The sequence below is a fragment of the Lissotriton helveticus genome, chromosome 2_1 (assembly GCF_964261635.1).
Source record: "Lissotriton helveticus chromosome 2_1, aLisHel1.1, whole genome shotgun sequence".
Classification (NCBI taxonomy): Eukaryota; Metazoa; Chordata; class Amphibia; order Caudata; family Salamandridae; genus Lissotriton; species Lissotriton helveticus.
Window position 1 is genome coordinate 2121878882 of NC_136059.1, and position 25577 is coordinate 2121904458.

Genomic DNA, 25577 nt, shown 5'->3' on the forward strand with positions numbered 1-25577 from the left:
TCAAAAAGTTTCTTCAGGAACGGCCAATTACCACGGATGTGATCAACCGCTCTATGTGTAAACCCCCCTCGCAATTTACCCCCACACTAGAAATGGTTGGCCCAGAAGTTCAGATTTTTTAACACAATGTTCTCAAAGAAGTGGCAAGGTTAGTGAAACACCACCCCTCGGTGCCGAACAACTTATCATCTGTAGAAAATAAAGCACTACAAAATATGAAATCTAATAAAGATCTAATCGTAAAACCCTGCGATAAGGGTGGAGGTATAGCCGTTATGAACAAACTTGAATATGATGAGAAAATATCCAAAATGTTGGCAGTGACTCATCATTCCAGACAAGCTCATCCAAGGGAATTGACTAAACTGAAACAGACCATTGAGGAAATGACAACAAGGGCATTACAACAAGGTGACATTTGTCAGCAGGAATATGATTTTCTTAACAAACCCTGCCCAGTCACTCCAGCCCTGTATGGTCTTCCCAAAACCCACAAAAATGTGGACGATCCACCTATGCGTCCCATAATTTCTACAATAGGCTCAAGTACTGAGCCATTGTCGAAATTTGTCGACTCATATTTATGCCCACTCACCCGAACTTATACTTCTTTCATTCGCGACACAGGTGATATTATCTCGAAATTGGAAGGAATGCAATTTAACCAACAGACTGAAATTCTGGTAACGCTTGACATTGAGGCTCTATACACGAATATCCCTCAGTGTCAAGCATTACAGGCAGTGACAGATCTCCTGCAACAGACCCCAGGAGACAGACCGGATGGATTTGTACTGGAGTGTCTGGAAATAGTTATTTTTAATAATTTTTTCGAGTTTAATGGAGCATTATATCAACAGATCAAGGGCACCAGTATGGGGGCCTCTTGTGCCCCCAGTGTCGCGAACATTTACATGGGAGAATGGGACAGGAAAAATGTCTTCAGTGAGGCGGCTCCATTCTTTGACAATGTTGTCACATGGAGGCGCTTCATTGACAACATTTTCTTCATTTGGAGAGGAGACAGTGACTCCCTGGAAGAGTATGTCTTGTGGTTAAATGCAAGTGACCCAAATCTGACCTTTACTTCCAACAGTAGTACCCGTAGTGTAGAGTTTTTAGACATTATGATCACGGGTATAAACTCAGTGCTGGAGGTAAGTTTGTTTCGCAAGCCCACTGCAAAGAATACTATTGTTCAGTATCAAAGCTACCATCCTAATGCCCAGAAAGGTGCAATCCCCTTTGGGGAATTTCTTCGTATTAGAAGAAATTGTAAAAACATGACGGAATTTCATAAACATGGAGATGCTCTGAAAGCAAGATTGCTTGTGAGAGGCTATCCAAAAAGGTTAGTACGCCATTCGTATAAAAGGGCAAAATATTATAACCTGGAAGCCCTTTTAGGAGCAACACAGCGCACCCCCAAAGATCAAGTTGTATGTGTTGTAAATCATTCCCCTTATAATTTTAAACTGAAAAACATCATTCAGAAAAATGGGAAAATCTTAAATACAGTGGATGAAGACATGCAACAACCCTTGGTGGCATTTCGTAGAAATCGCAACCTACGCGACATGTTGGTGCATAAGAGGCCTAACGTGTCGGATAGGCTGAGACAAACAACCATCACAGGATTGCCAATGATGATGGGTAACCACAAGTGTGGGATGTGCCACGCCTGTAACTCGGCTGAGGTCACGGACACCATAGACTACAAGGGAAAACATGTCAAGTTGAAAGATTTAACTAATTGTAGAAGCAAAAACATTATCTATTGTATTACATGCCCATGCAACATGGCCTATATTGGGGAAACATCACGCAAGTTTAGAGTTCGCTATAGCGCACATAAATCAGCAATACGTAATGGCAGAGAGGGAGCACCACTTGTACAGCATTTTGAAATTAACCACCATTCGGAAAAAGGTACAAGATGGCGCATCTTGGAAAAGGTGAAGGGCATAATAGGGGCCCCCACGGATATTGTCCGCAAAAGACGAGAGTGCTTCTAGATATTTTTTCTTGACACTGTAAAACAGGGATTAAATGAGGAAATACAGTGGAACATTACTAATCCCTGGTAGGATCACGAAGAACTAATTAAATCTGTAGGGTCTTTGAATGACTATCCAAATTGGAACCCAGTAATTTCATTGTCCATAAGATCATACAGTGACACATATTGAGCAAGTATGTATAATCGCTGCTTTTTTGAAACTGTGCGCACAATTTTAGTCCGTTTTCAGTTTCCACTCATTAGGAAAGAACTTTGCCTAATTATGAATACCCGTAGAGCCAACTGTAAGTAAAACTTTGTGTTTTGAACAAAGTTGTAAAATTCAGAATTAGAAATTGACTTGGGGTCTTTTGTAGACATGAAAAAAATTAAATATGCCATGTCGTACTTAGAGATAGAAATTGCAAACTTTTATGTTTTCTTAAAATTGGTTAATTGTCCAGTAAAAACTGTGTGGTAATAAAAGTTAATCCTTTAGAAACTGGGAGCTGATACCTGATCGGTTTTAGACATGTGAGATAAAATATAATCAATGTTATGTTTGAAAACAAAAGATCTGTATTTACACCTCTTTAACATGGCATATACAAATTCAGTCTGTTTTCAATGTCTGGAAGTCCTTAATGTTGATAAACTGTCAGGAAATCGGCCCGATGTAGGAGGAAATGGGCGCGTGTAACAAATAAACTCAGGTGTTTCTATTTGCAATATCTTTTGGCGCGCACGCCGATATATAAAATGAAGGCGATTCGTGCCTTAACACCTTTGGTGGTGGAAGCTATGATGCCTTGGACAACGGAGTAGAAAATCGAAGGGGGATAACTCGACAAAATCAGAGGTAAATACTGTGTAGAGGGTGGTTATTAATTGTTAAATGCACTTAGATCTATGTACTTAACAAATCCAAATACCGGGTTAAACCGGACCGATTTGTGAAAATCTAGCATTACATCATAAGTCCCGCTAGAGAATTCCCCGGAGGTTTGTAAAATGTGACCCTGATCTCTGTAGTTAAAAATCGAAATACCAGGTTAAACCGGATCGATTTGTGAAAATCGAGTATAACATCATGAGTCCTGCTAGAGAGTGCTCCGTAGGTTTCTTCAAAAGCAAACATGATTTTAATAAGTCGGAATGTGTATCGCACATAAAAAGTTTTGATGTGCCTCATCGAGAAATTTCCCTGACATGTATTGCCGACACTAGCTTTTGCAATTAATTTAAACGGGTGCTGAGCCCATTGGTTGGAAACCTAAAACACGGGTGTAATCATCAAACAGAATTCCGGTGATCTCTAAAAGGAGCACAGTGCTGTTGTGGTGAAGTTAGGGAACTAAAAGGAGATTAATATGCTCTTATGCATGGTGCCGGGACCAACTTCATAATTGTGGAGTACTCCCAGCTACCGCCTCAAGAAGTAACATTATGACAAATGCAGGATGGTGCATTGAAATCGTGAACAATAAAACAAAGGGACATATATCTGTACATCAAAACGATACATATGGTCAGGATATCTGAATCTTTTTTCTCTTACTCTCGGACAGCAACTTTGAAGCCAGGATTAAGGTTGACAACCGTGGTGCTTCAGAAAATCCAGAACGACAGAATTAAGAGAAGCGCAGGCAACTAAATTATGTGTACAACTGACAAAATATGTGACGGTTGTAAATGTCCCTGAAATTAGTCCCCAAATCAGTTTCTAAATTCATTCTTCTTGTACATCTGGGCTCAGAATACTTATTTGATGATACGTTGGTACACAACGGTCAGATGTGAGGCGAAGAGATTGACACCCTCATAATATTCAAGTTCATAGTGTGAAGCCAACCACGCGGGATTTATCAAAATAGAAGTCTCCACGTAGGAGTTATTGAAATAGAAGTCTCCACAAGTGTGTATGGAGATACGAAAGGTAATAAAAACTAAGCTCACAGTCTATGATCTAGCAAATCCACTTTGATAGCAGCTTTTGATAGTATTGTTCCATTTCTTTTAGATGAAATAAGAAGCAAGATTGTGGTACGCTCTTATATCCTTTCTCTAGAATTTTTATAAAAAAGGCTGAAGGCAGCACAAGTTGTAAGTGGAGATAGATTTTTCAACTACAATAAGTGAGAATCGCAAGAGGAAGGTCCATTGCAACTAAATTTTAAATAACGGACATTATTAGTGAAAGCATATGTCGTGAAATAGAAAACTAAAATTGCTATACATTCTCTGTCTATTTTCTACCTCGGAAGATGGAATTTACTCACATTCATGGGATATAAGGTGAACTAAAGATGGTGTAGAATGTATGTTGGTAAGTGTGTGAGGTACTATGTCGGTCCTTTCAATATCTGTTTTTAAATGTTATAGAAGTGTAGGGCATAAGAGTAACATGTCTTTATATATACTTTTCAGATTAATACTCCAGGTTGTAGAGAACATTTGTTGATTTATCTGGCGGGTCCTGATGAAGGTGGTCTTCATTGCTGTTATTTTCCACCGAAACGCGTTGGCCAAATCCTTGTAAAATCTTACCCACTGGGGTTCTTGTCGGACAACAGATAAAGAAGGAAATCAGACTGTTTTATGATTATGAGTAAATGAAGTTGTCAATGGGGATGAGTGTGAGTGAATGTTTGTGATTAGGGTGTTCTCTTCCTGGAACATAAGTTAAAAAAAACATTGTTATTGATGAATTGTGCTTTGTAATATGAGCCTAGATGAAAACAAATGATTTTGAAATGGAAAACATTTTTTTTTTAACTGCGTAATAGTAAAAAAAAGAAATCAAATGAAAGAAAAAACAATTCAAATAAAAAATAATGAAAAAGTAAAAATATTGTGATGTGTTGTTGCCCTAACAATCAGAGGTTGTACCCTGAAATAACAGTTTGAAGGTCACGAGGGAGTTCTTTTCATTATTGCGATAGTTGTGTAATCTGCCTATATTGTTTGAAGAAATACAACAGCAAAGAATGAACCCTTTCGGAATCCTTTTCCTTTTGCATTATCTACCAAAGTTCCACAGGGGAGTGTTTTAGGCTGCAGCTGAGTACATGTTGTTTTCAATAGATGCTCAACTATATGTTCCGCAAAATATTTTTTATAGTGTTACATTGATTCACTATGGTATATGATTTATTTACCTAAGTTAGGTTTCATGAAAACAAGAAAACCAAAATGCTTCTGCGCCAAAGCGTCTAATGGACCATCAAGCATTTAAATAACTTGTTTTCCATGTTGCCACATGCTGTGTTGGTAGGCACCAAAATACAAGGTGTTCTGTAATGAAATCCCCTTCCTCTAACATTCATTTTAGCATGTTGAAAAGATATTGATGCAGCCACCTATATAAGGCAAAGACAGATATGCGCATACATATTTCAAAGACATCAAGAAGATTACATTTCCAATTCCACACACACACAATGTGACACATGCCGATATATAGCATGTATATGTATTATCACTACGAACGCTATAGATGTAGCAGCTACTTACCTGGCACCCTACTCAATAGAGAATTTTCTCTGCTATTTACTCGCCCACTGGCTAAATAGTAGAAATGATTTACTTTTTGGCTGGTGGCCTTGAGAATAGCAGAAAAGCATTGATATTCACCCGGCCGCTGGCAAAATAGTAGAGATTCTGCACTGTTTGGCTGATGGCCTTGCAAATAGCAGAAAAACACTATTTACCTGGCCACTGACTACTTAGTAGAGAGTTTTCACTGTTTGAGCGATGGTCATGCTATCGTGTAGTTTCCACCCTATGGGAGGAACTGTGCATTTGGGGGAAGCATAACCGCTAGGATGGTGCCAGACTGACTCTATGCACCCTCTCAAACCCTTTCTGCCATCTTTCACAGACCACACTAATCTTACCCATCCACCTTTAAACTTCTCTGCCAAGTTCTAGTCCCTATGCCTTCAGGTGTACCCTCAGACTACTGTGCCAGCATCAGAGAGTGTCTTATATCACTCAGTGTTGCAGTCCAGACTTTCTATTCACTGTGCATGCTCTGATTTCTCAATAAATACTTACAAGTTCTACACGTGGGCTGAAGAGGTAGCAGTTATAGGGGTTGGCAGCATGAGATGCACGAATACGGACCATTTACAAAAGCAATGCCCTTGCCTCATATTTGTGTTGTCCTGTTCCCGGACTTTTTCCTTCTCTTCCAGTTCCCCCTGTGCCTTCCAACATTCGTCCTGCTTGTCCTGGTATTCCACTCTTGATACTCCTAGGCCTTTGTGAGTTGAGCTTGGTTGGGATCCCTCTTATCCTCCTCACTCTGGCCCTTTTAGCTCTTGTGGTGCTGGTTCTGGTTGCCTAGCTATTTTCTCATGATTCTTCAGGTCCTGTTCCCCTAGTCTTCCCCACTCTCAGTCCGGTTTGCCTAGCAATGGTTTTCATATCCCTGGTTCTCACAGTCTGTTTTGTCTTCCTGGTTTTGTGTCCACTAGACTTGATCATTTTGTGGCTTGTCCTACTTGTGTGTGCCTTTGCATACCTAATCCTCTTGGTTCTGGTCCTCCTGGCCATCCTGGTCCTTTCAGACCCCCTTCTCCTAGCTCTTCCTTTTCGTTCATAATTCTCTTGAGCCTCGCCAATTTGACCTGGTCATTCTGCTCTTTCTCACCCTGCTAATCTGATTCCCAGTACATCAGTTCCTGGCCCTGCCTGTCCCTTCTCTCTACCTCACCTCTTGAGTCCTGATCTTCTTAGGCCTTTCCCTCTTAGCTCTTGTCTTCCTGGTTTGGATAAACCTTGCCCGCCTGACCCTGTTCCTTGTTCTCATGAGCCTTTTGGCACTACACCCAAAGATCTGGGATATGTTGGTCCTGGTTCTCCTTTTTTGGGTACCTTTGAGCGTCATCATTATGGTCCTTGTTCTTCTGGATATCAGTGTCCAGTCCACTCGGTCTTCCTTGGTCTCACTGTTCCGATCCACCTGATCTTCCTTACCCTGGTCCTACTACCCCCAGGTCCTGTGTGCTAGTCTGGGCCCTAGTCCTACGGCCATGGTTCTCCTGGCAATACTAGGTCTGTTCTTGGTCCTCTTAGTACTCATCATTCTAACTCTCCTTGCTCTGGTCATGCTGGTATTCTTGGTACGGGCCCCTTGTCTTCCTTTCTTATTCTTGCTCCTATTGGCCATAATCCTCATGCTCCTAATAATCCGAGCCTTCCAGGATCTGGTCCTGATCCTCTTGCTCTTTGTCCTCATGTTCTACACCAACTGTTCATGGTTCTCCACTGATTATCTTGGTACTGGCCATCCTGATCTTCATTTTTTTTGCCATCTTTTTTCTAGCCATGTGGTGGGAACCTCCAGGGTGTGGTCATCCCGGTCCTGATCTCACAGGTCCTGATTATCCCTTTCCACCACACTGTTGTCCTCCTGGTACTCAAGGTCCCGATCCTCTTGGCCCTAGTCTTCCTCAACCCCCAGCCCTTTGTTTCCCAATCCTCTTAGAACTTTTACTTCTAGCTCTGATTGCCTGTGTCACTGGTCTCACCTCCTTGGCTCTTCTGTCCATGGCTGTACTATTCTTATTTTTCCTAGTCCTTGCCCTTTTCGAGATCATTTGCCCATTGGTCCTCATCCTCTTGGTCTTGGGGCTTATAGTTTGGTTCTATCTGGGCTCAGTTCTCATGGATCTGGCTCACCAAACATCACAGCCTTGGTCTCCTTGGTCCTCATCCATCTTGGCCTACTGTGCTTGGTATCATAAACCTAGCCTTTTGGCCACCCTGGCCCTTCTTGGTTCCCACAGTCTTGGCTCATCTAGCTCTGTTCCTCTCTGGTCCTGTTGGTTCTGGTCACTTTGTCATGGTTCTTCTCACCCTTAACATGCAAACCAGGGCACCCCAGTTCCCTATCCACATTACCTCTTGTGTCCTGCCCCTCTTAGTCTTTGTCCTCTTGGTTTGAGTAGTCTTGGTCCTCCTGGAAATTGTCCTTTTCCTTTCAGTCCTACTGATACTGTGTCCATTAATCTTCGCCCTTTTAATTCAGGTTTGCCTTGTTTAAGTCCTCCTGGGCCCGGTCATTATGGTCCTGGCCTCCACTGTCCAGTCCGCCTGCTCTTCCCACTTGTTTGCTTGAGCTCTAGTCCCCTAGGCCTTCAATTTTATCTTTTTAGCCCTGGCATGGTCATGATCCTTTCAGTTTACCTAGTCCTTTTTGCTCTGGTCTTTTGTGTGCCCTTGGCACTCATACCCTTGGTCTTTCCATTCAGTGTCCTGCTCATCCTTGTTTTCTTTTACTACTGCCCTAGTCCTCCAGGTCCTGATCCTCGTAGTTCTTCATGCTAGCCGTAGAACTTACTGACCCTGTACTTCTTGGACTGTCTGGTTATCATTCCAATGTGCTTCTGCACCTTGTCCTTTGTATCCTGGGTCTCCTGTTTCACTGGCTCCCGACCCTCGACCGTTTAACCCTGCATCCTAATTCTCACTAATCAGTCCTCTCGGTTCTGCTCCCCTGGTTTTTCCATTCCCCTGGTTTGCCTGTCCCTAGTCCTTCTGCTCATGGTTCTCCTGGTCATGTAGTCCTTGTCTTAGTTCTCATACTTCTTTGTTTGCTCCTCATACATCGGGTCTTCTGGTACTGGCCTCACTGATCTTGGTTTGCCTAGCCCTCTCAGTCCCCCTGTCCTCCTGTCCCATCCTAGTCCTTCTTGTCCTCCTGTCTTGTCTGTTCCACCTTGTTCTGGTCAATCTGACTGTGGTCCCCTAAAACATAGTTACTTCTAGTAATGGTCCTCATGTGTCTGTTCTAACTTATCCCCCTGGCAGTGGTCCTCCTATTTCCCAAGTTACGGGCACCCAGGTTCATATAGTCCTTGTCACGCTATTTTAGGATCCTCCTTAGTCTGACCCTCATCGACTTTCTGATCCTGGTCCCATTGAGTCTGGACTTCATGGTCTTTTATACAACCCTGGTGATTCTAATCTAGGGTTTCCAGGTCATGTTAGCCCAGGTCGTTTCTGGTTCTGGTCTTCCAGGTTCTTGTCTATTTGTTTCGGGCCCCTAACTTCTCCTTGTTCTGATCTCTGTGGTCTTGGCTGTCCTGTCTCTGGTCCTTCTTTCCATTGGTCTCCTGAAACTAGTCCTCTTTGATCTGTTCACCTGAATCTGCTACTCCTGGCCCTGGTTGTCCTTGTTCCTCTGGTCCTGATTTGTGTTCTCAGACCCTCCTCATCATTATAGTCCAGACCCTGCCATTCCTTTACCCCTGTTCCTTCGTACCCTTATCTACTAGGCCAAGATTCCCCTGTTGCACATCTCCTGGCCCGCCTAATCCTTCTCTCCCTGGCCCTGATACCCCTAGTTCTGGTTATCCTTGTCCTGTTCCTTATCATCTTCTTGTTCCTGGTTCCCTCTGTCATTGGTAACACTGGTCCTCGTAGATTAAGTATCCCTGGGCCTGGCTTTTCCTGTCTTGGTCTTCGTGGCTCAGGTCATGCTAGCCCTCCTGGTAGTCCACTGTTCTCCTCTCCTAGTTGTCATCATCTTCCTTCTACTGATCCTAGTGCTTCGTACCCAGACCCCCTATGCAATAACTTTAGTCAGGTACAACCTCTAGTCCTGTCACCTAGAGCTGCCTTTTTTGCCTTAAAGATGTCTTTTACTGAGATATCTTTGTCAAGGACAGAAATGAAGTTTCAGTAGAGACAGGACCTTGCCTACTTAAAACAATGCTTATCATGTTAAAAATCAAAACTATAATTCCCAAGATACATTGTGCAGTGTGGCTGAATGGGACCGATAGACATCTATGCCTGAATACCACTCTGAAGGGGGAATACTATGAACAAGTGTTTTTATTCACAGGAGGCAGACTGAACTCCTGCGAATTATCCAAATGTTTTACCTACCTATCTCCTGCTTTCACTTCCCATTTCCACAGAAGCCCTATCACTGTGTCTCATTCCATTTACCTCCTGCAAGTTTCCCAAAGCACTGTGGCCCAAAACACCAATAGCCCACCTATCTGTCTGCATTTCCTGTTTGCTGCTGCGTGTCGACTGCTACAGTGTTGCCACGTTTGAAATACTAAGCAAGCCAAAACCCCTTAAAAAGAAGCCTAAAGCTGGCACAAGGCATTCCATAAGAAGTCCAAAAAGGACCCAGTCCTCAAAAATCATTTAAAGGAAGATGATGCACACTGAAAAACAATGTATTCTCATGAGTGCATACAATATTTATGTAACATGCTTTAAAACCATACTCATTATACTTTGCAGGCAGTCAAACAGTCCTAGAATACAGTGCGAAATATCCGAGTGCCATATCTTGAAGCTCCTAAAATAGAAGTTTGATTCCTACATTTCGTCTCTGAATACTAAAATAACATAAATTCATACTTCTGTATTTTATCTGTAAACAGATTTGCTTAATTCATGCTCTTCCCTTTGTACAATTAATTGTACATTTGTATGTGAACTTACATTCAAATGTTTAACACATGTTGCATCCCCATTACTTGTCCCTTTTTTCTTGCCAGCCAGCTAAATAAAGACCTCTTCATACTATGTATCTGGTCACCAGAAAAAGTTTACATCATCTCCACTATTTAGCCTGTGGACCGCTAAACAGAGAAAATGTACTATTTTCCTAGCCACCAGGTAAATAGCAGAGATATGTGCTATTTGGTCGGTAGCCAAGAAAATAGCCTCTTCCTTTATTTAATGGTACTGCTTATATTGAAAACATAGCTTTACAGGTCATCCTGCTAAGCACTGGGACATTTGCTGTACCTTGGGTCGACAATCTATGATAGTTCTTCTTCTTATGTGGTGTGCTGGTTTTCACAAAACATCTTTTTCTTTTAAAGCTGGACCACCGTTACAATGAATTCAAACTTCGTGCAATAATGTCGGAGCATAAGAAGACGATCACAGCGATTTCGTGGTGCCCACACAACCCCGATATGTTTGCAAGTGCCAGTGCTGATAATCTTGTCATCATTTGGAATGTGTCGGAACAAAAAGTTGTTGCAAGGTTGGATAGTACTAAAGGTAATGGAAGGGGCTGGTTTCAAATACTGAATTCTTGTGTAAAATAGAGTATTGATGCTAAAATGTTTTAATTTTTAAATATTCTTTGCTTCATCACGGAAGAAATTATGTCCAGCGGCTTGGTGGAGAGGGATTACAAAAAACCTTCTCTACTCCCAGGAAGGCAAGACACTGAATCAAGTAGATTGTTTATGCGGCTCCGATATGAGTTTACCTTGAAAAAATGAAAAGACGAGGCCTTTGACAAAACAGGAACACATTGGTTTAATTAAACGCAGCGGCCGTGAGAACATCGGCAGAGTAGCATCTGAAAACAATCTCAATGTACATAAGTTTTGGCCAATCATATATACAGTTTTGAGGTACAATAAACCAATTTCACATTCTTAGAGAGCACGTGGGTCCATCCTTAGTAATAAATTATAAGTACAACCATCTGATAACGGGGACACAGGCTGCTATCATCCTCGGGGAGAGCTAGTGCGGGCCAGTGTGTATGTGCCAAGATGTCCAGCATGGGGGACGTGTAATCACTATGTGTGGTGTGCATGCTGCGTCCTGACTGCCTTCGTGTTCCTGACTACATGTGGCATCTACATTTGTCATATTATGGGTACATGAGTGTCAGAATCGTCTTCAGCAAGGGTGGGGGGCCTGCGGACAGCCGTCTCATGGTGCTCTTATCTGCGGGCAAGCGGTGTGGGTTCTTTGCTCTGCGGAGTGTGGTGACGGCGGGTGCCTGTGAGCCGGGGGAGATATTGAAGTACTTTTGACCACTGCCCGTAATCCGGTACTTGCCAAAATAAGTATCACTTACCTCAAGAAGCCGCCTGCTCTTCTTTTTCGGTTTAACATTGTAATATTGGTGATGACTGGTCAGCCAGCGTCTGCAGCGTGATTGTCGAGAAGGTGTCATATCAATGGCAGGAGGCATTCCAGTCAGCAGTGATCAACAGCAGGGGGCAGTCCAGTCAAAGGTGATTGTCCAGCCTTACAGGTTAGGAGTACAAGCTGAACCTAGTTATGGGCGCGGTTATATCTCTGTGGGCGTCCTTACTGCGAATTAGTTACCAATCAGAAATTAGTTACTGCGTGCATACGCTGCGGCCATCTTTCTGTGCCTGGAATCGTATGACAATGTCAGGCATTTACTACAAGCCCTACCTCCCCTGGAAATAGAGTGCTTTGCTCCAGCGGGCATTTTAATTGTTATTGGCCTGTTTAAATTACATGTTAGCTCAAGTGATACCAACATTTCTACGGTGACAGGCAGACCCTATTATTCAGCCTGTTATTGACCAGTGAGGATATTTTATGTTGACAGGCAGCCCCACACCAATATTAGTCAGCCTGTCATTAACATTGGCCTGTTTTACTTTACGTGTTACCTCATGTGATGCCACAATTTCTACGGTAACAGGGACATCCCATTATTTAACCTATTATTGACCAGTGAAGATATTTACAGTGACAGGGACACCCACACCATATTATTCAGTCTGTCATTAATATGAGCAAGGCATCTGCTTATGTTACAGTCACACCCACATCAGTTGTCTAGGCTAATCTCACAATATTTGGGTGTATTTCATCATGGTATATTAATTTAAGTGCATCAACCAGAATGTTAATCCTCTTCCACCCTTTCTACAGTCACCTGGATATCCCACTGTGCATTGGAAGGGGTGGTTTTGAGCATGTAACACATTTCTGGGGGCAATTGATGGGTTCAAGTCTAAACCTGAAAGGAGGGGGTGGATGTTAGAACATTCACCAGGTATGGAAGGTTAGGAAATATTCACACATTCGCCTGTCTACACACCTCAGGATGATGAAGAATTAGATGAATATGGAGAAGCTGTTAAATGATTGGAGAAGCAGTTTTCAAAACCACCAAACTTACTAGTAAGAAGGCAACATCTTTTTTTATAGAGAGCAGAGGTCCACTGAAGCTGTCCATACCTATGTTGCCTCTTTACTTGTACTAACAGCCAAATGTGAGTTTGATAATTTTACAGATCAATTAATCAGAGACCAACGAGTTACCAAGTGCTTAAAAAAAAGATCCAGGAAAGATTTCTCACATGCAAGACATGGACAGGCTGTAGAAATTGCCAATGTTATCCAGGATTCAAAGCATTTGGTTAAAGAACTAAATAAAACTGATCATACAGTACTGATAGTAAAGGGCACCAAGTCTTCAGTAAACAAGACAGTTGATAAACCTAAAATGATGGAGTAGAACAGGATACTAACTGGTGGCAATGTTTATTATCCCTGGGGATCCAAATTCCACTTAGCTTCCTACAAACAGTGTCCAGCAATTTCAAGCGATATGCCTGCAAGAAACATGGCTGGTAAATAACAATATCGCTCACATCGAGGGATACCAAAGCTTTTTTATCTCAGCTGAACCCTCTAGTAGTGGAAGACCAAGAGGGGGCCTGGTAATCTATATAAGTTTGTCTCTCACCTACCATAAAAACATCCGCCATACAGGCAATAGGAACATTCAAGTTCTTGATTTGAAAAGGGGTAAACATACCTTAACCTTGATCAATTTTTATAACGCAGTAAACCAGTCTGGAGAATGCAACTTGCTGCAGCTGAGTGACTTTTTGACAGATAACAAGAGGTCCTTGTCTAGTAAACTGCTGATTTCTGGTGACTTTAATACCCATCCCTGTGGGAACCCAGGAGAGACACCCATGGGTCAACTAGGGTGCAACAGCTTAAATGGTTTTCACTTTGACCACTCTAGGCGCGGAACTCAGCTTAACAACTTGATGGACAAAAACAATTTAACTACAGCTATGTCCGTGACGGCGGAGCATACACTCTTTCAAGTTCCCACATATAAAGGCAGTACAAATGGTTCATACATAGACCATATTCTGTTATCTATGGATCTTGTTAACTTTGCCTCGGATTTTTGCATTCAACTAAATGCCCACAGTGATCATAACCCGATTTCCATCGTCTTGGGTGGTGACATCTTTGACCTGCGAAAACGCAGCAAAGGCCGTGGAACCATGAGGTGCATAAATGGAAAACGCCGACTAAAATGGACAATGGTGGACTGTGATAATTTATTTAACTCGATAAATAACCTTTGCAGTTCTGATCTTTTAATTTGTGTGTCACCTACATCATCTCCCGGTCAAACTCTGTCTGCCTTTGAGGGGATTGCAGATAAAGTAGTGTCTTTGCTGATGGTACCAGCAAATGGGCATGCTGGAAAGAACCCAAAATGGTTCGATCACTCTTGCACCAAAGCTAATAGAGATCTTAAGATGGCCCTAAAAGCTAGACCCAGAGACCCGATCTGTATTAAGGCTATGAGAGTACAATATAAAAAAGTTATCGCATTACGGAAAAAAGAGGTAAAGGTAAACACCTGGGAGTCCCTTTTAGATCCCAACACCCTGGGTAATAGCGCAAGGTTTTGGGAAATAATCAATAAACCTCGGTTTGATGACCCAGGTAACATGGTCCTTGGCACAAATATCCCAGAGGAAGAATGGGTCACTCATTTTAGCACTATTTTTAAAAGTGATGAGCCACAGGCAGTGTATAACTCTATTATTTTTGCATTTTTCAATAAAAGAGGTAGAAAAGGGCATTCAAGGCCTAACCTGCAATAGGGCTCACGGGCCTGACGGCCTCCCCACAGATCTCTTTAAGTCATGTCCAACACTATGGGCCCCAGTCCTTTCCGCAGTAATTAATGCTGCGGCAGTTTCTGGTTGCCCCAAATCGTGGGGAACTTCTACTATAGTTCCCGTTTTTAAAAAAGGAGACCGTAATAGCCCACCTTGCTACAGGCCTATATCTTTAATTAACTCTGTAGATAAAGTAGTAGGGGGTGTAATTTTAAACAGATTAACAGCTTGGGCAGACGAAAATAATGTAATTTCCCCAATTCAATACGGATTCAGGCCTGGTCACTCAACAATTACCCAGTGTCTGAACCTGTACATGATTATAGGGAAATATACCATGGCCAGGGAAGGTACAATTCACATGGCATTCATGGATCTATCGTCGGCTTTCGACTGTGTGGACCGAGGTAGGCTATGGGATGTCATGGCCTAAATGGGTATAGAACAAAATTTAATTAACCTCTTAGCTGACATGCACTCTGACACAAGAGGAAATGTCAGATATACACAAGACCTAAAAGTAACAAAGGATTTTGGAATACACCGGGGTGTTCGCCAAGGGTGTATCCTAGCCCCATTCTTTTTTAACCTGTACATTAATGATTTAGAGGAGTGTCTTCAAGGGGCACAGGTAACTTTTCTGTTCACGAAGAACAAGGCATGCCCTATTTGAGCGACAGAATAGCCGTAAATCCCATACTTTGTTGGCTGAACTGTTGGACAAATACAGAAATACCCCTCACTCAACAAATCCTGAAAGAAGCACTAACATGGGAATATGGCCTCAAAGTTCCCTGGCTCAGATATATCAGCAAATGTTTATCTGAACTAGGACGTCCCGATCTTTTTGCAACCCCAGAGCTCATAACCAAATCTGATGTTATTTTTGTGAAGAAGACCTTCATAGCTTCTAGGTCTTTAGCCCGGGAGGAGGCCGAACTACAAAAAGACAGCGTCCGGAAACATGTGTTATTAAAAACCTGTTTACAAATGGAACCGTACCTATCATGGCCGCTGTCAGGCTACGATCGCTTTTTGCTTTCGAGGTTCCGTTTTGATCTATTCCATCTTTTACTGGCCATACCGAGGGGGGCCCATCGAGGCCAAGTGTTGCCACCTTGCGGCTGCGACGAAAAGTCTCCGCAAGATCTGGCACACTTTCTATTTATCTGCCCATTTTACCTTGTACCAAGGAAATTATATTTAAAACCAATCCTCAAACAATTGAATTTTGCACAAATCCGCCCAGCTCTTTATTACCTTCAATTACTAAGCCGAGAGTGCATTTTATTTGTATGTAGCTTTTTAAAACATGCAATCAAATTTAGGGAAAGTATGGAGGGGTAATTGTGTTGTGGTACGAGAATTATTTTTATACCAATTCATCATATATATTTATAAACTTTTACTGTATATTCTGTCTGTGATCTTTTCACTTTAAGTGTTCTCTAGTAGTATATGAATTTTATGTGTTAATTGTAAATTTACCGGAATGTACTTTTATGGATGTTACTATGAACATTCGAATAAAGTTCTTTTGACTGACTGAATTTCTAGAGAGTGCAACACGTGTGGTATTACTGCTCACTTTGGATAAATGTGCAGAGCTACAAGAGGAGAAGTGAATGTGGTTATAGAAGACTGTGACCAAAGACTAACCAATGATATGAATAATTTATTACTGTATGTGTCAATGCATGAGCAAGTTGAGGGTGGTAAAACCAGTACAGTGTCAGCTGATGAACCTGGGGCCTGCAACGAAACATGTTATGAGAGGATTCAGTGGGCTAGAGTTCATGAAAATGACTTTCGCTGTCCAAAGAACCTCTTGAGATATTTAAAGTGGGAAGCTTGATGATACCTTTGCTTACATATTCAGGTTCTAAGATCACTATCATATCCACAGACACCGTTACTAAGTATAATGTGGAAGAAACATTATTGCCACCTGATGTGTTTCCTCAAGGGTATGATGACACCAGGATTAATCTTCTTGGTTTTGTGAGCCAGTCATTCATTTCAAAGGCCGAGAGGTTCAGGGGAAGGTCTATGTGTCATACACCGGACCAGATATTCTTGGGTGCTTCATCAAGCCTGTTTGGGTATTGTTCTAAAGTTGGGAGGTGTGCATCAAGTTTTGTTGATTACTGATGATGAGTCAAATGGACATGGAGACAACATACACAATTTGCTTGAGATTCAAAGCAAGATATTTAATGAACAGTTGTGTATGTTGAAAGAATTTGAGCATGTCATCAGGTAAAAGAGGGGTTTATTCCTGTGAAGCACAAACTGAGAGGCGTGCCTTTGAGTGCAAGGAATGATTTGAAGAGTGTGCTTGACAATTTAAACAGGTACGGCATCATTGAGCCGATTGAGTCTTCCTTATGGCTTTCGCCCATTGTGGTAGTGAGAAAGAAGAAACACGAGATCAGAATGTGTGTTGATTTGAGGAACCTAAACCAAGCCAATTGGGTGGATGGGTACCCCATACCCAAAATAGAAGAAATTATGTGTACATTGTCAGTAGCCAATGTGTTTTCAAAGCTTGCCTACCATCAGGTTGTTATGGCTGAACAGTAAAGACATATTACTGCTTTCATAACACCCCATGGTATGTACCAATTCTGCATGATGCCTTTCAGTCTTGCTTCTGCAGATTTTTAAAGGGTCATGACTGAAGTTGTGAAGGAGTTGGATGGTGTGCTAATATTTAGGACAATGTGAATACCTCAAGAGGCTGAATGCCGTATTAAATGCTATGTATGTAAGAGGTCTTAAAGTTAAGAAGAATACATGTGTGTTTGGTGTGAGTCAGGTAGAATATTTGGGTCTTGTGATATTGGGCAAAGGTATTGGTCCCAGGCTAGGAGTGTTAGAAGCTAAGGAAAGGTACCTGTTCCCATGGATAAGGAACAGTTGAGAGCATTTTTAGGAATGTTTGAGTACGATTCAAAGTTTGTTCAACATTGTTCAACCATTGGTGAACCTCTGTTGGCTATGCTAAAGAAAAATGTCAAATTGATGTGAAGTGAATCACAGCTGTTTGCCTTTAACAAGATCAACGAAAGTTTAGCCAATGCTCCTTTGTTGAGTCCATTTAGTCCTGGAGAAATTCTAACTATAACTGTTGATGCAAGTTTGGTTGGCCACAGGGCTGTGCTATCTCAGGGTGTGGGTGATTGTGCCTGTACTGTGGCTTTTGCTTTTCGTACGCTCAAACCCACAGAAAGGCAGTACTCTGTCATGGAGCGTGAAATGCTTGCTTGTGTCTGGGCAATTGAGCATTTTAAGCCTACGTTTGGGGCACTAGATTTAAATTAAGATTGGATCACAAACCGTTGATTCCCATTTTAAGTGTTACGAATGTTCACTCTTCAAAGGCTACTGCTAGGTTGGGAGGTTGAGATTCAAGCTGTTGGAGTACAATTTCTTGATGGAATACATTCTGGGAGGTAAGAATATGAAAGCAGACTGTTTATCTGGGCTGCCTATTCCAAGAGAGGAAGAAGTGCTGGAAGATCAAGAAGATGTTGAGTGTTAAGTGGCCAAAGTGTTTTCTTTGCAAGTTAAGGGTGTTGGTGAGAGAGTGGGGAGATCTGCCTTGGATCAATACTTGGTATTGGGGAGAGTTCTGGAGTACACCAAAAATGGGTGGCCAAGATAAAGTTGCCTGACTGTTGATCTTCAACCTTTTAGTAAGGTTCAATCTAAACTATCTTTGGAAGATCGGTTGCTGTTCAGAATGGATAAATTGGTACCTCCATGTGTTGTCAGAGAAAAGCTTATTTACATTAGCCATGAAGGTCATTTGGGTATGCCAATGACAAAGAAGAGGTTAAGAGAGACCTTCTGGTGACCCAGGATGGACCAATATGTGGAAGAAAGAGTTGGAAAATGCTTCAATTATGTGAAAAATGACAAAGGGCTAAGATAGGTCACTCCGCTTATGAGCATTCCTGAGGTTCCTCGGAAGGTGTGGGAGAGAGTGAGTATTGATTTTCTTTGACCGTTTCAAATCCTCCCACCAGCTCAAAGGTTTGCCATAGTATTGATTGATCATTTGTCTAAATGGCTGGAAGTAAAGTTTATTGGTGTGCCAAATACTAAGAATGTCATCAGTTTTCTCACTGATGTTTTTGCAAGGGAAGGGTTCCCGTCAGAGTTGTTGTCTGACAATGGACTACAGTTTGTTTCCTCAGAAATGGTGGAATATTTGGAAGGGTATCAGGATCAAACGCAAAAGGTGCAGTCTTTACCTTCCCCAGGGAAATGGTGAAGTTGAGAGAGCTAATAGAATGATTTCAGATTGTGTGAGAGGCACTGTACTTGGAGGTGTTGTTGTGGGTGATGCGGTGAGAGTCATGCTTTGTTCACATAATAATACCCCCATAGTGTGACTGGGATTTCACCTTTTACTGCGTTGAGAGGCAGGAGCTCTCAGGATTTGTTGAGGCATGCCTGGTTGAACAACTTACCTAAAGTAAAATATGTTGAACGTGGGCACATGACATTGACGTGGTGAGGAACAGAAACAAGAATAGTCAGATCAAGAGTAAGGAACGCTATTATGTCATAAAAGAGACGAAGAGGGTAGTTTTGGAGAAGGGTGATTATATGCAGTTGAAACTACCAGAGGCAAGGAGGTTCAAGGATAAATTGAGAAATGGTCCTGCACATTGTGTGGAAGAATTGAGCAAGGGAAGGGGTGTGCTGTGAAGTTGCAAAATGGCGAGTGGTGGAATTGTGCCAGAGTTGTCAAAGTAAAGGGGTTTGAGACAGTGTACGGGGAAACCTTGATCAATTGCCCTATTCTGTCATCTCCTATGTTCAACAGACAGGTGTGCAAAGTTCCTGGTAGTTACAAGGATTTTGTAATGTTTTAACATGCTTTGTTATTTTTGATTATTGTATTGTCTTAAAATGCTCTGTACTTTTTGTTCTTCAGGTGTTTAGTATGATAACGTTTTGTGGGGGGACTGTTATTGTTTTTCTTTTTGTTGTATTGTAAAAGGGGGAGGTGTTTTGTGTCTGACTCTTCTTCAGCGAGGGTAGGGGGCTCGTGGACAGCCTGCTCGTGGTGATCTCATCTGTGGGCACGTTTTGTGGGTTTTATGCTCTGCGGACTGTGGTGATGACGGGTGCCTGTGAGCTGGGGGAGATGTTGAAGTGCTTCTGAGTGGCTGCCCATAATCCTGCACTTGCCAAAATAAATATAATTTTCCTCAAGGAGCCTCCTGCTGTTCTTCTTCGGTTAACGTTGTAATAGTGAGCTTTTGGCCAAACGTGTTTTATTGGGGCCTATTTCCTTGGACCTGTTTGTGGTTTAGCTGCCTATCTGTGGGATGGATCAGGGTTTTCCCTGGTTGAGTGTTTGACTTGGGCTGAGGGTAACCCCACCTGCGATCTATCAATCAGTAGGTCTGGGTTTGGGTAACAGGGCTTGTCTGACCATGAATCTCTGACTCTGGGTTGATCGGAAGGTCATCTTGGGTGAATCCAACAGCAACGATCGAGTTCGCTATTGCCTGTACATAGAACATGGCGGTCATTGATATCATATTTACCAAAATTCTCATTATTGTGGTTACATTTGTCACAGTGTACATCGACATTGCTGTTATTAGCTGTGGCATTGTTATACATGCATGGTTTATGGCGTACATTGACATTGCATTTATAGGTATTGCTGCTATTGTGTCTACATATATCATGGTGTACATTGGCATTGCATTCACCAATATTAACATTCCCCCCTCTAGTTGAATTTTCAGCTACATCATTTTCATCATATGTCATGACATTCACATTATTGATACTGTGTGTGTTGCTGTAGGTTTTTCTATTCTTTCCCTAGATTTCTGGATACTACCTAATTTGAGGATTGCATTTTATACAGCAGGAAATCCCCATTTGTAGGAAACCACAAAACAGTAGGACAAAAATGAAAACTGGAAGTAATGACATGAAAAGTTTGGACATCCATAGGGGGATGCAAGAAAAATATATGAAACCAGTCCTGCTCAGGGGCACCTCCCCCCTTCTTCATGTCAGCTTGTAGATGATGCAGTGCTTGAATGGCAAGAGCGAGAGTTCCGTTTTCCAGATCACTTCCAGGAATAAAAGTACCAGTCTTCACACACACCCCACCTTCCATCGCGGTCATCAAGCCCAACATGTTGCATCACCATAAGGCAGATGGCTCTCAGTTCTTCCTTGATAGCATTTAGGCAAAGCTCAGTGTCGTTGATCATCTTCAACATTTCCACCTAGTTATTTGTAACCAGCAGGCATTTGCCTTTGTTTGCAAGGTGAAGAAGGGTATCGACTATCCTGTATTTACTTGAGTTTTCAGAAAACAGTCTACATTTTTCTGGAGAGTCCTTGTATCGAGTGCAACCAAAATACTCAGCAGTACTTCTTCTTCGAGGTCTGATGCAATTGAGTTATTTTGTTCTGTAGCTGATGTTAGCACAACTCAGATATTTTCACCAGGGATGACAAGTGTTGGGGTGTGTATGGTCACAGGGGTGCGGAGGCCCCGCCATCCGGGGATGAGCTGTGTGTAGGCAAGCTCACTGCATTGCCAATCCATATCCATCAACGTGAAGGTGCCCCATTGCAGGTCCGGTATATGCAGTATTACTTCCCACTTCTCATTGAACCAGGCGTTATGGTTCCTTTGCCTCTGAAACATAAAGAATACAGTGTAAGTTTTCATACAATTAGGGGTTGCCCCTTTCCCTCCAACTATGTGTATCTATTAATGTCGGTATCCCAGATTTTCCTGGCATGTGGTGTCTATGATGGTGTTATACCCCCTCCCATGGGACTCATTTCCCCTAGCGTGGTCAAGGTGAGTGAACCTGCACTGGAAGTCCATATCCGAGGTCCACTTGTCATTAAAGAAAAGTGGCCTATATATATAGGGCCACTCTGGGACTGCAGACAAAGGCGTGAGTGTTCATATTTGTGCAGCGGCTCAGTGGTCTTGCTACCTCCAGAAACCTCTTTTCTATGAAGTCCTATGGCCAAACAGTGTCCTACCCTAAATTGCTCACTTCTGCACATCCTGTCTAGTTCTGTTTGAATGTCGCTAGGTTAGGTAAAAAGGTACAGTGCCATGGGGTTAGTCTCATATCCGGGTGATGTTTACTACTGCTTTACGGGGTTCCATTGGGTTCAATCTTGGCCCTAATCCTACGTCGGTGCAGATGAATGAGACATTTTTTTTTCCTGGGCTATCTCTTTGGATAAGTAAAGCCTGCCTGCATCTACGGTGTGGGGTATGAGTGAACATATGTAGCGCACATGTTTGTGGTTGAGAACCCACAGTGTTCATGTGCTGATACCTGATGTTGTGTAGGAGTGCGCCACTCATACCCCGAGACACATGTCTTCGGCATTGTCATCCTGAACCAACTCCTTACGGCACTGTGGAAGTTATCCTGACCACCTTCATTTCTATTCCTGGACAGCTATCATACAGCACTGATCAATACTGTTGTAACCAGGTCCTGACGATGACCTAGATTTATCATGTGTTGAAGCATCGTTGACTACCCAGTGCAACTTCTGGTGCTTTTCTGATCTTTAAATTTGTTGATGATGATAAATGTCCCTCATAATCATATAGGACCATTTCTGTATATTCACAACCGTTTAAAAAAGTGTTCAAAATCTTTCCTTTTGCACCATCTTCCCACTGTGTTCTTACCTCACTTGTCCCTTGCCCCATTCTCGCAATTGCACAAGCACTGTTGTGCACAAGTTCCTGTGGGTTACACCTTCATTCAATGTTTTTAGTGTTGATATTGATTCCTGTTCTTCCTTCCCCCCTTTTTTTACTTTCTTCGCAAATACATTTTTGCTCTCTACCAAATTAAAGAGTCAGTGACATCTCCCTGCTTCCCTCCCTTTGCAATTTATTAGCATAATTGAGAAAAATGTCCTTAATTATTACATGTTGAGACGTTGTTCTATGTGACATTACTAGACACCCAGGTCTCAGGTCTCAACTGGGTTTATGGGAATTTACTTGTTGTAGTTTACTGATATATTCATATACAAATAATTTTTCTTTGGTCAGTAACTTTACTTACAGGAATCACGTTTGGCACATGTGCTGAGTACACACTTATACATAATTTGGCCTGCATTGTTTTAGATTTCTCTATTGAACCATCTGACTCATTTGAATATAATCATAGTTCCATAAACTCAATAGTAGCTTTGCTTTTACCTTTTGCATACAACATTATTTTTAATAATGTATTTATAGTTTTCATAAAGCATTCAAGCCATGAGATGTGGTCTCAGACTTCTGGCTGAGGGAGACAGTAGGATATAGAATCATAGTGTATGCCATATGGGTAGTCACCTAAGATGCTACAGAAGTGAATCAACAGCAGAAGTCTCTGCTTGTATCAAAGGGGGAAAAGCCTTGATAAAGAAAGTCAGAATTGCATATATATATTTATCTTACTAGGATGTGGAAGTAGAATTTTCTCGATTGAGTAAAGCAGAAGGCTGGCATATGACTAGTAAGTACAAACCATAATAGCAATGGAAAAGGAGTCTCCTTCTTACACACAGTACAGGAAGAGCTAAAGATGTCTGATTTTTATTGTTCACAATTGTTATTTAATCTTGAACATTTAGTTGTGAATTAATATTTTTTTGTTGTAACATTAAAAGCACGGCTGGACATTGTTTTTTTAGCAGTATTGTATGCTGTGGAGTGAGTTCCTTACACACACCAGCTCCTTGTTAGACCTTGGACAGCTCTGCCTTGTTAACCTTATGATCCATGGTTAAAAAGCTAAAGGGATTTACATGGTACTCAGTTTGGGCCCAACACTAAGGTGGCCACAGGGCTCCTGAGGTAAGAGATTGAAAGTTTCTCAATCTGGTTGCACGGGGACCCAACCCACACAACCAGTTCCCACTTTCCCACATGAACTGCAAGGAGGGTGCATTATTAATGCCCCCTGCCTCTGAAAATGCAAGCACTGTCAATCTGTACCAAGGGCCTCTGCGGTGTACCACCAGACTCCAATAGCTGCAGTGACAGTCACCACTGACAAAAACAGCAATAGCATGTCATGTCCCATATGCCAGCAGAAGTACACACAATGTGACCCAATGAGTTGGGCATTTCCTACTAAGATTGCCGCTATATCCAAATGTTATGACAAGGCAGCATAATGAGCGGACTGTTGGGGGGTTGGATGTTGTAGTGAACAGGTGGCTGAGACAATGTGGTGTGCTCACTGCCTCTCCTCTAGCTGTGCTCATGTTGTGAATTGTTTTGATTGCTGCTCGGCTTCCGCAGAGCTGCCGCCCTTCTATCTGTGTGAGTGATAACCATGGTCCATAGTGTCTGTGCTGCACTATTCTGGTTTATCTAAAATGTGAGTATGGCAGTCTTCAGTATATGCGTCAGTATATGCTTTTTGGTAAATGCTCACTATTGTGATCCTGCCTGCTGGTGAATCCGCTGCCTCCATCCAGTTCACAATGTTGCACATGCATCTTGCTTATGAAGGGAAGTCTTCTCCAAATGCTCACTGTGTGGGGACGCATGTACATTCCATTCTGTTTTAATTTCTGCATATCCATTGAGTTATGATGGTCATCATCCTAGGTCTCTAAGAAGTTACCATATGGACAATTGCAACAGAATGAAAGACTATGAAAATTAGGCAGAAGACCTATCAAAGAAACTCACAGTAAAACAATACCCTTTGAATATCATCCAGAATGCAAACAAATGCACCAGAAATAACAACTGAGCCGCTCAATCATACATAGAAACATGGCACATGTTGAACACTGGAAACCCCAACTTGGAAATAGCATTATTTGCTAGTAAACTTTCCAATACAGTTCTAAACCTATTTATTGATCCACACAAGACCCAGGAGAAAATGCAAAACTGAAACAGTCACCATTTAGGAGACTCTGAAAATTCAGTGACAGTACCACCCCTGTAGTTGGACCGGAGCCAGGGCAGGTAAGAAAGGGAGTTTGTCCACTTCAAAGGTCTCTCTTTGAAATCTCCCTCATTCAAATAGCTCGAATGGGTACAGGTACTGGACCTCTGACACCATGACTTCAGTACATTTCTGGTTCTGCGGACATTCTGCCAGTAAGAAGGACTGCTGTGCTGCCAGGAGAAACTACCACTCTGCTGAGCTGCTTTGGTGTGTTGGCCTGCTGTCTTTCGCCTGGCAGTGAGAAGGACTAGACCTGCATTGCTACATCCTCAAAGACCTTAAGTGACTACAAGGGCTTGCTGGCTTCCCTCCAGTTCTGAAGTCATAGGGGCATCAAAGACTTTCAGCAACCTTTCTTCAGCTGCTGGACTCTGCCATCTGCCAATCCAATCCTATGCATGGGAAGTTGGTTCTGCAGCTGCTTCTCTCCAAAACTCATGCAGTGTTTCCTTTACGCTGGTCAGAAACTACACATCTCCCTGCAATGATGAGGCAGCCCTGCTTCAAGGACATCATAGCGCCGACTACGTCGACTGCGCAACTCAAAGATGACACATAACCAAACTACAAGGTTCGGCGATGACTCATCGCATGCACCCCAAGAGGTTTGATGATGATGCAGCTCGTGACTGTGCGGCTCAACGGCAATGCATTGTCTTCAGCACAAAAGGTTTGGCAGCAACAAATCTCCCGAATACGTGACTCGGAATCAACACACCTTGATTCTCATCTTCGATGCCTCCTACGGAAATGTACTGTTTTCAGCAGGGCCTGCGACGCTCCTGTATCCGTTCCACACTTCATTGTGGTCGTATTATCTTTTTGATTTACCCTGATCAAGCATGACCAGATGTCTCTGCTTGGCACTTTGTGCTG

At 42.3% G+C, this 25577-nt stretch overlaps 1 protein-coding gene across 2 annotated transcripts in view; it reads left to right on the plus strand.

Moving 5' to 3' along the window:
• WDR17 (WD repeat domain 17) overlaps positions 1–25577 on the plus strand; it is a 953840-nt gene that overhangs the window by 61500 nt on the left and 866763 nt on the right. For both annotated transcript variants that reach the window (XM_078677682.1, XM_078677683.1), the window contains exon 3: positions 10858–11041. In XM_078677682.1, the coding sequence (XP_078533808.1) occupies positions 10858–11041 (184 nt within the window). The remainder of the gene's footprint in view (positions 1–10857; positions 11042–25577) is intronic.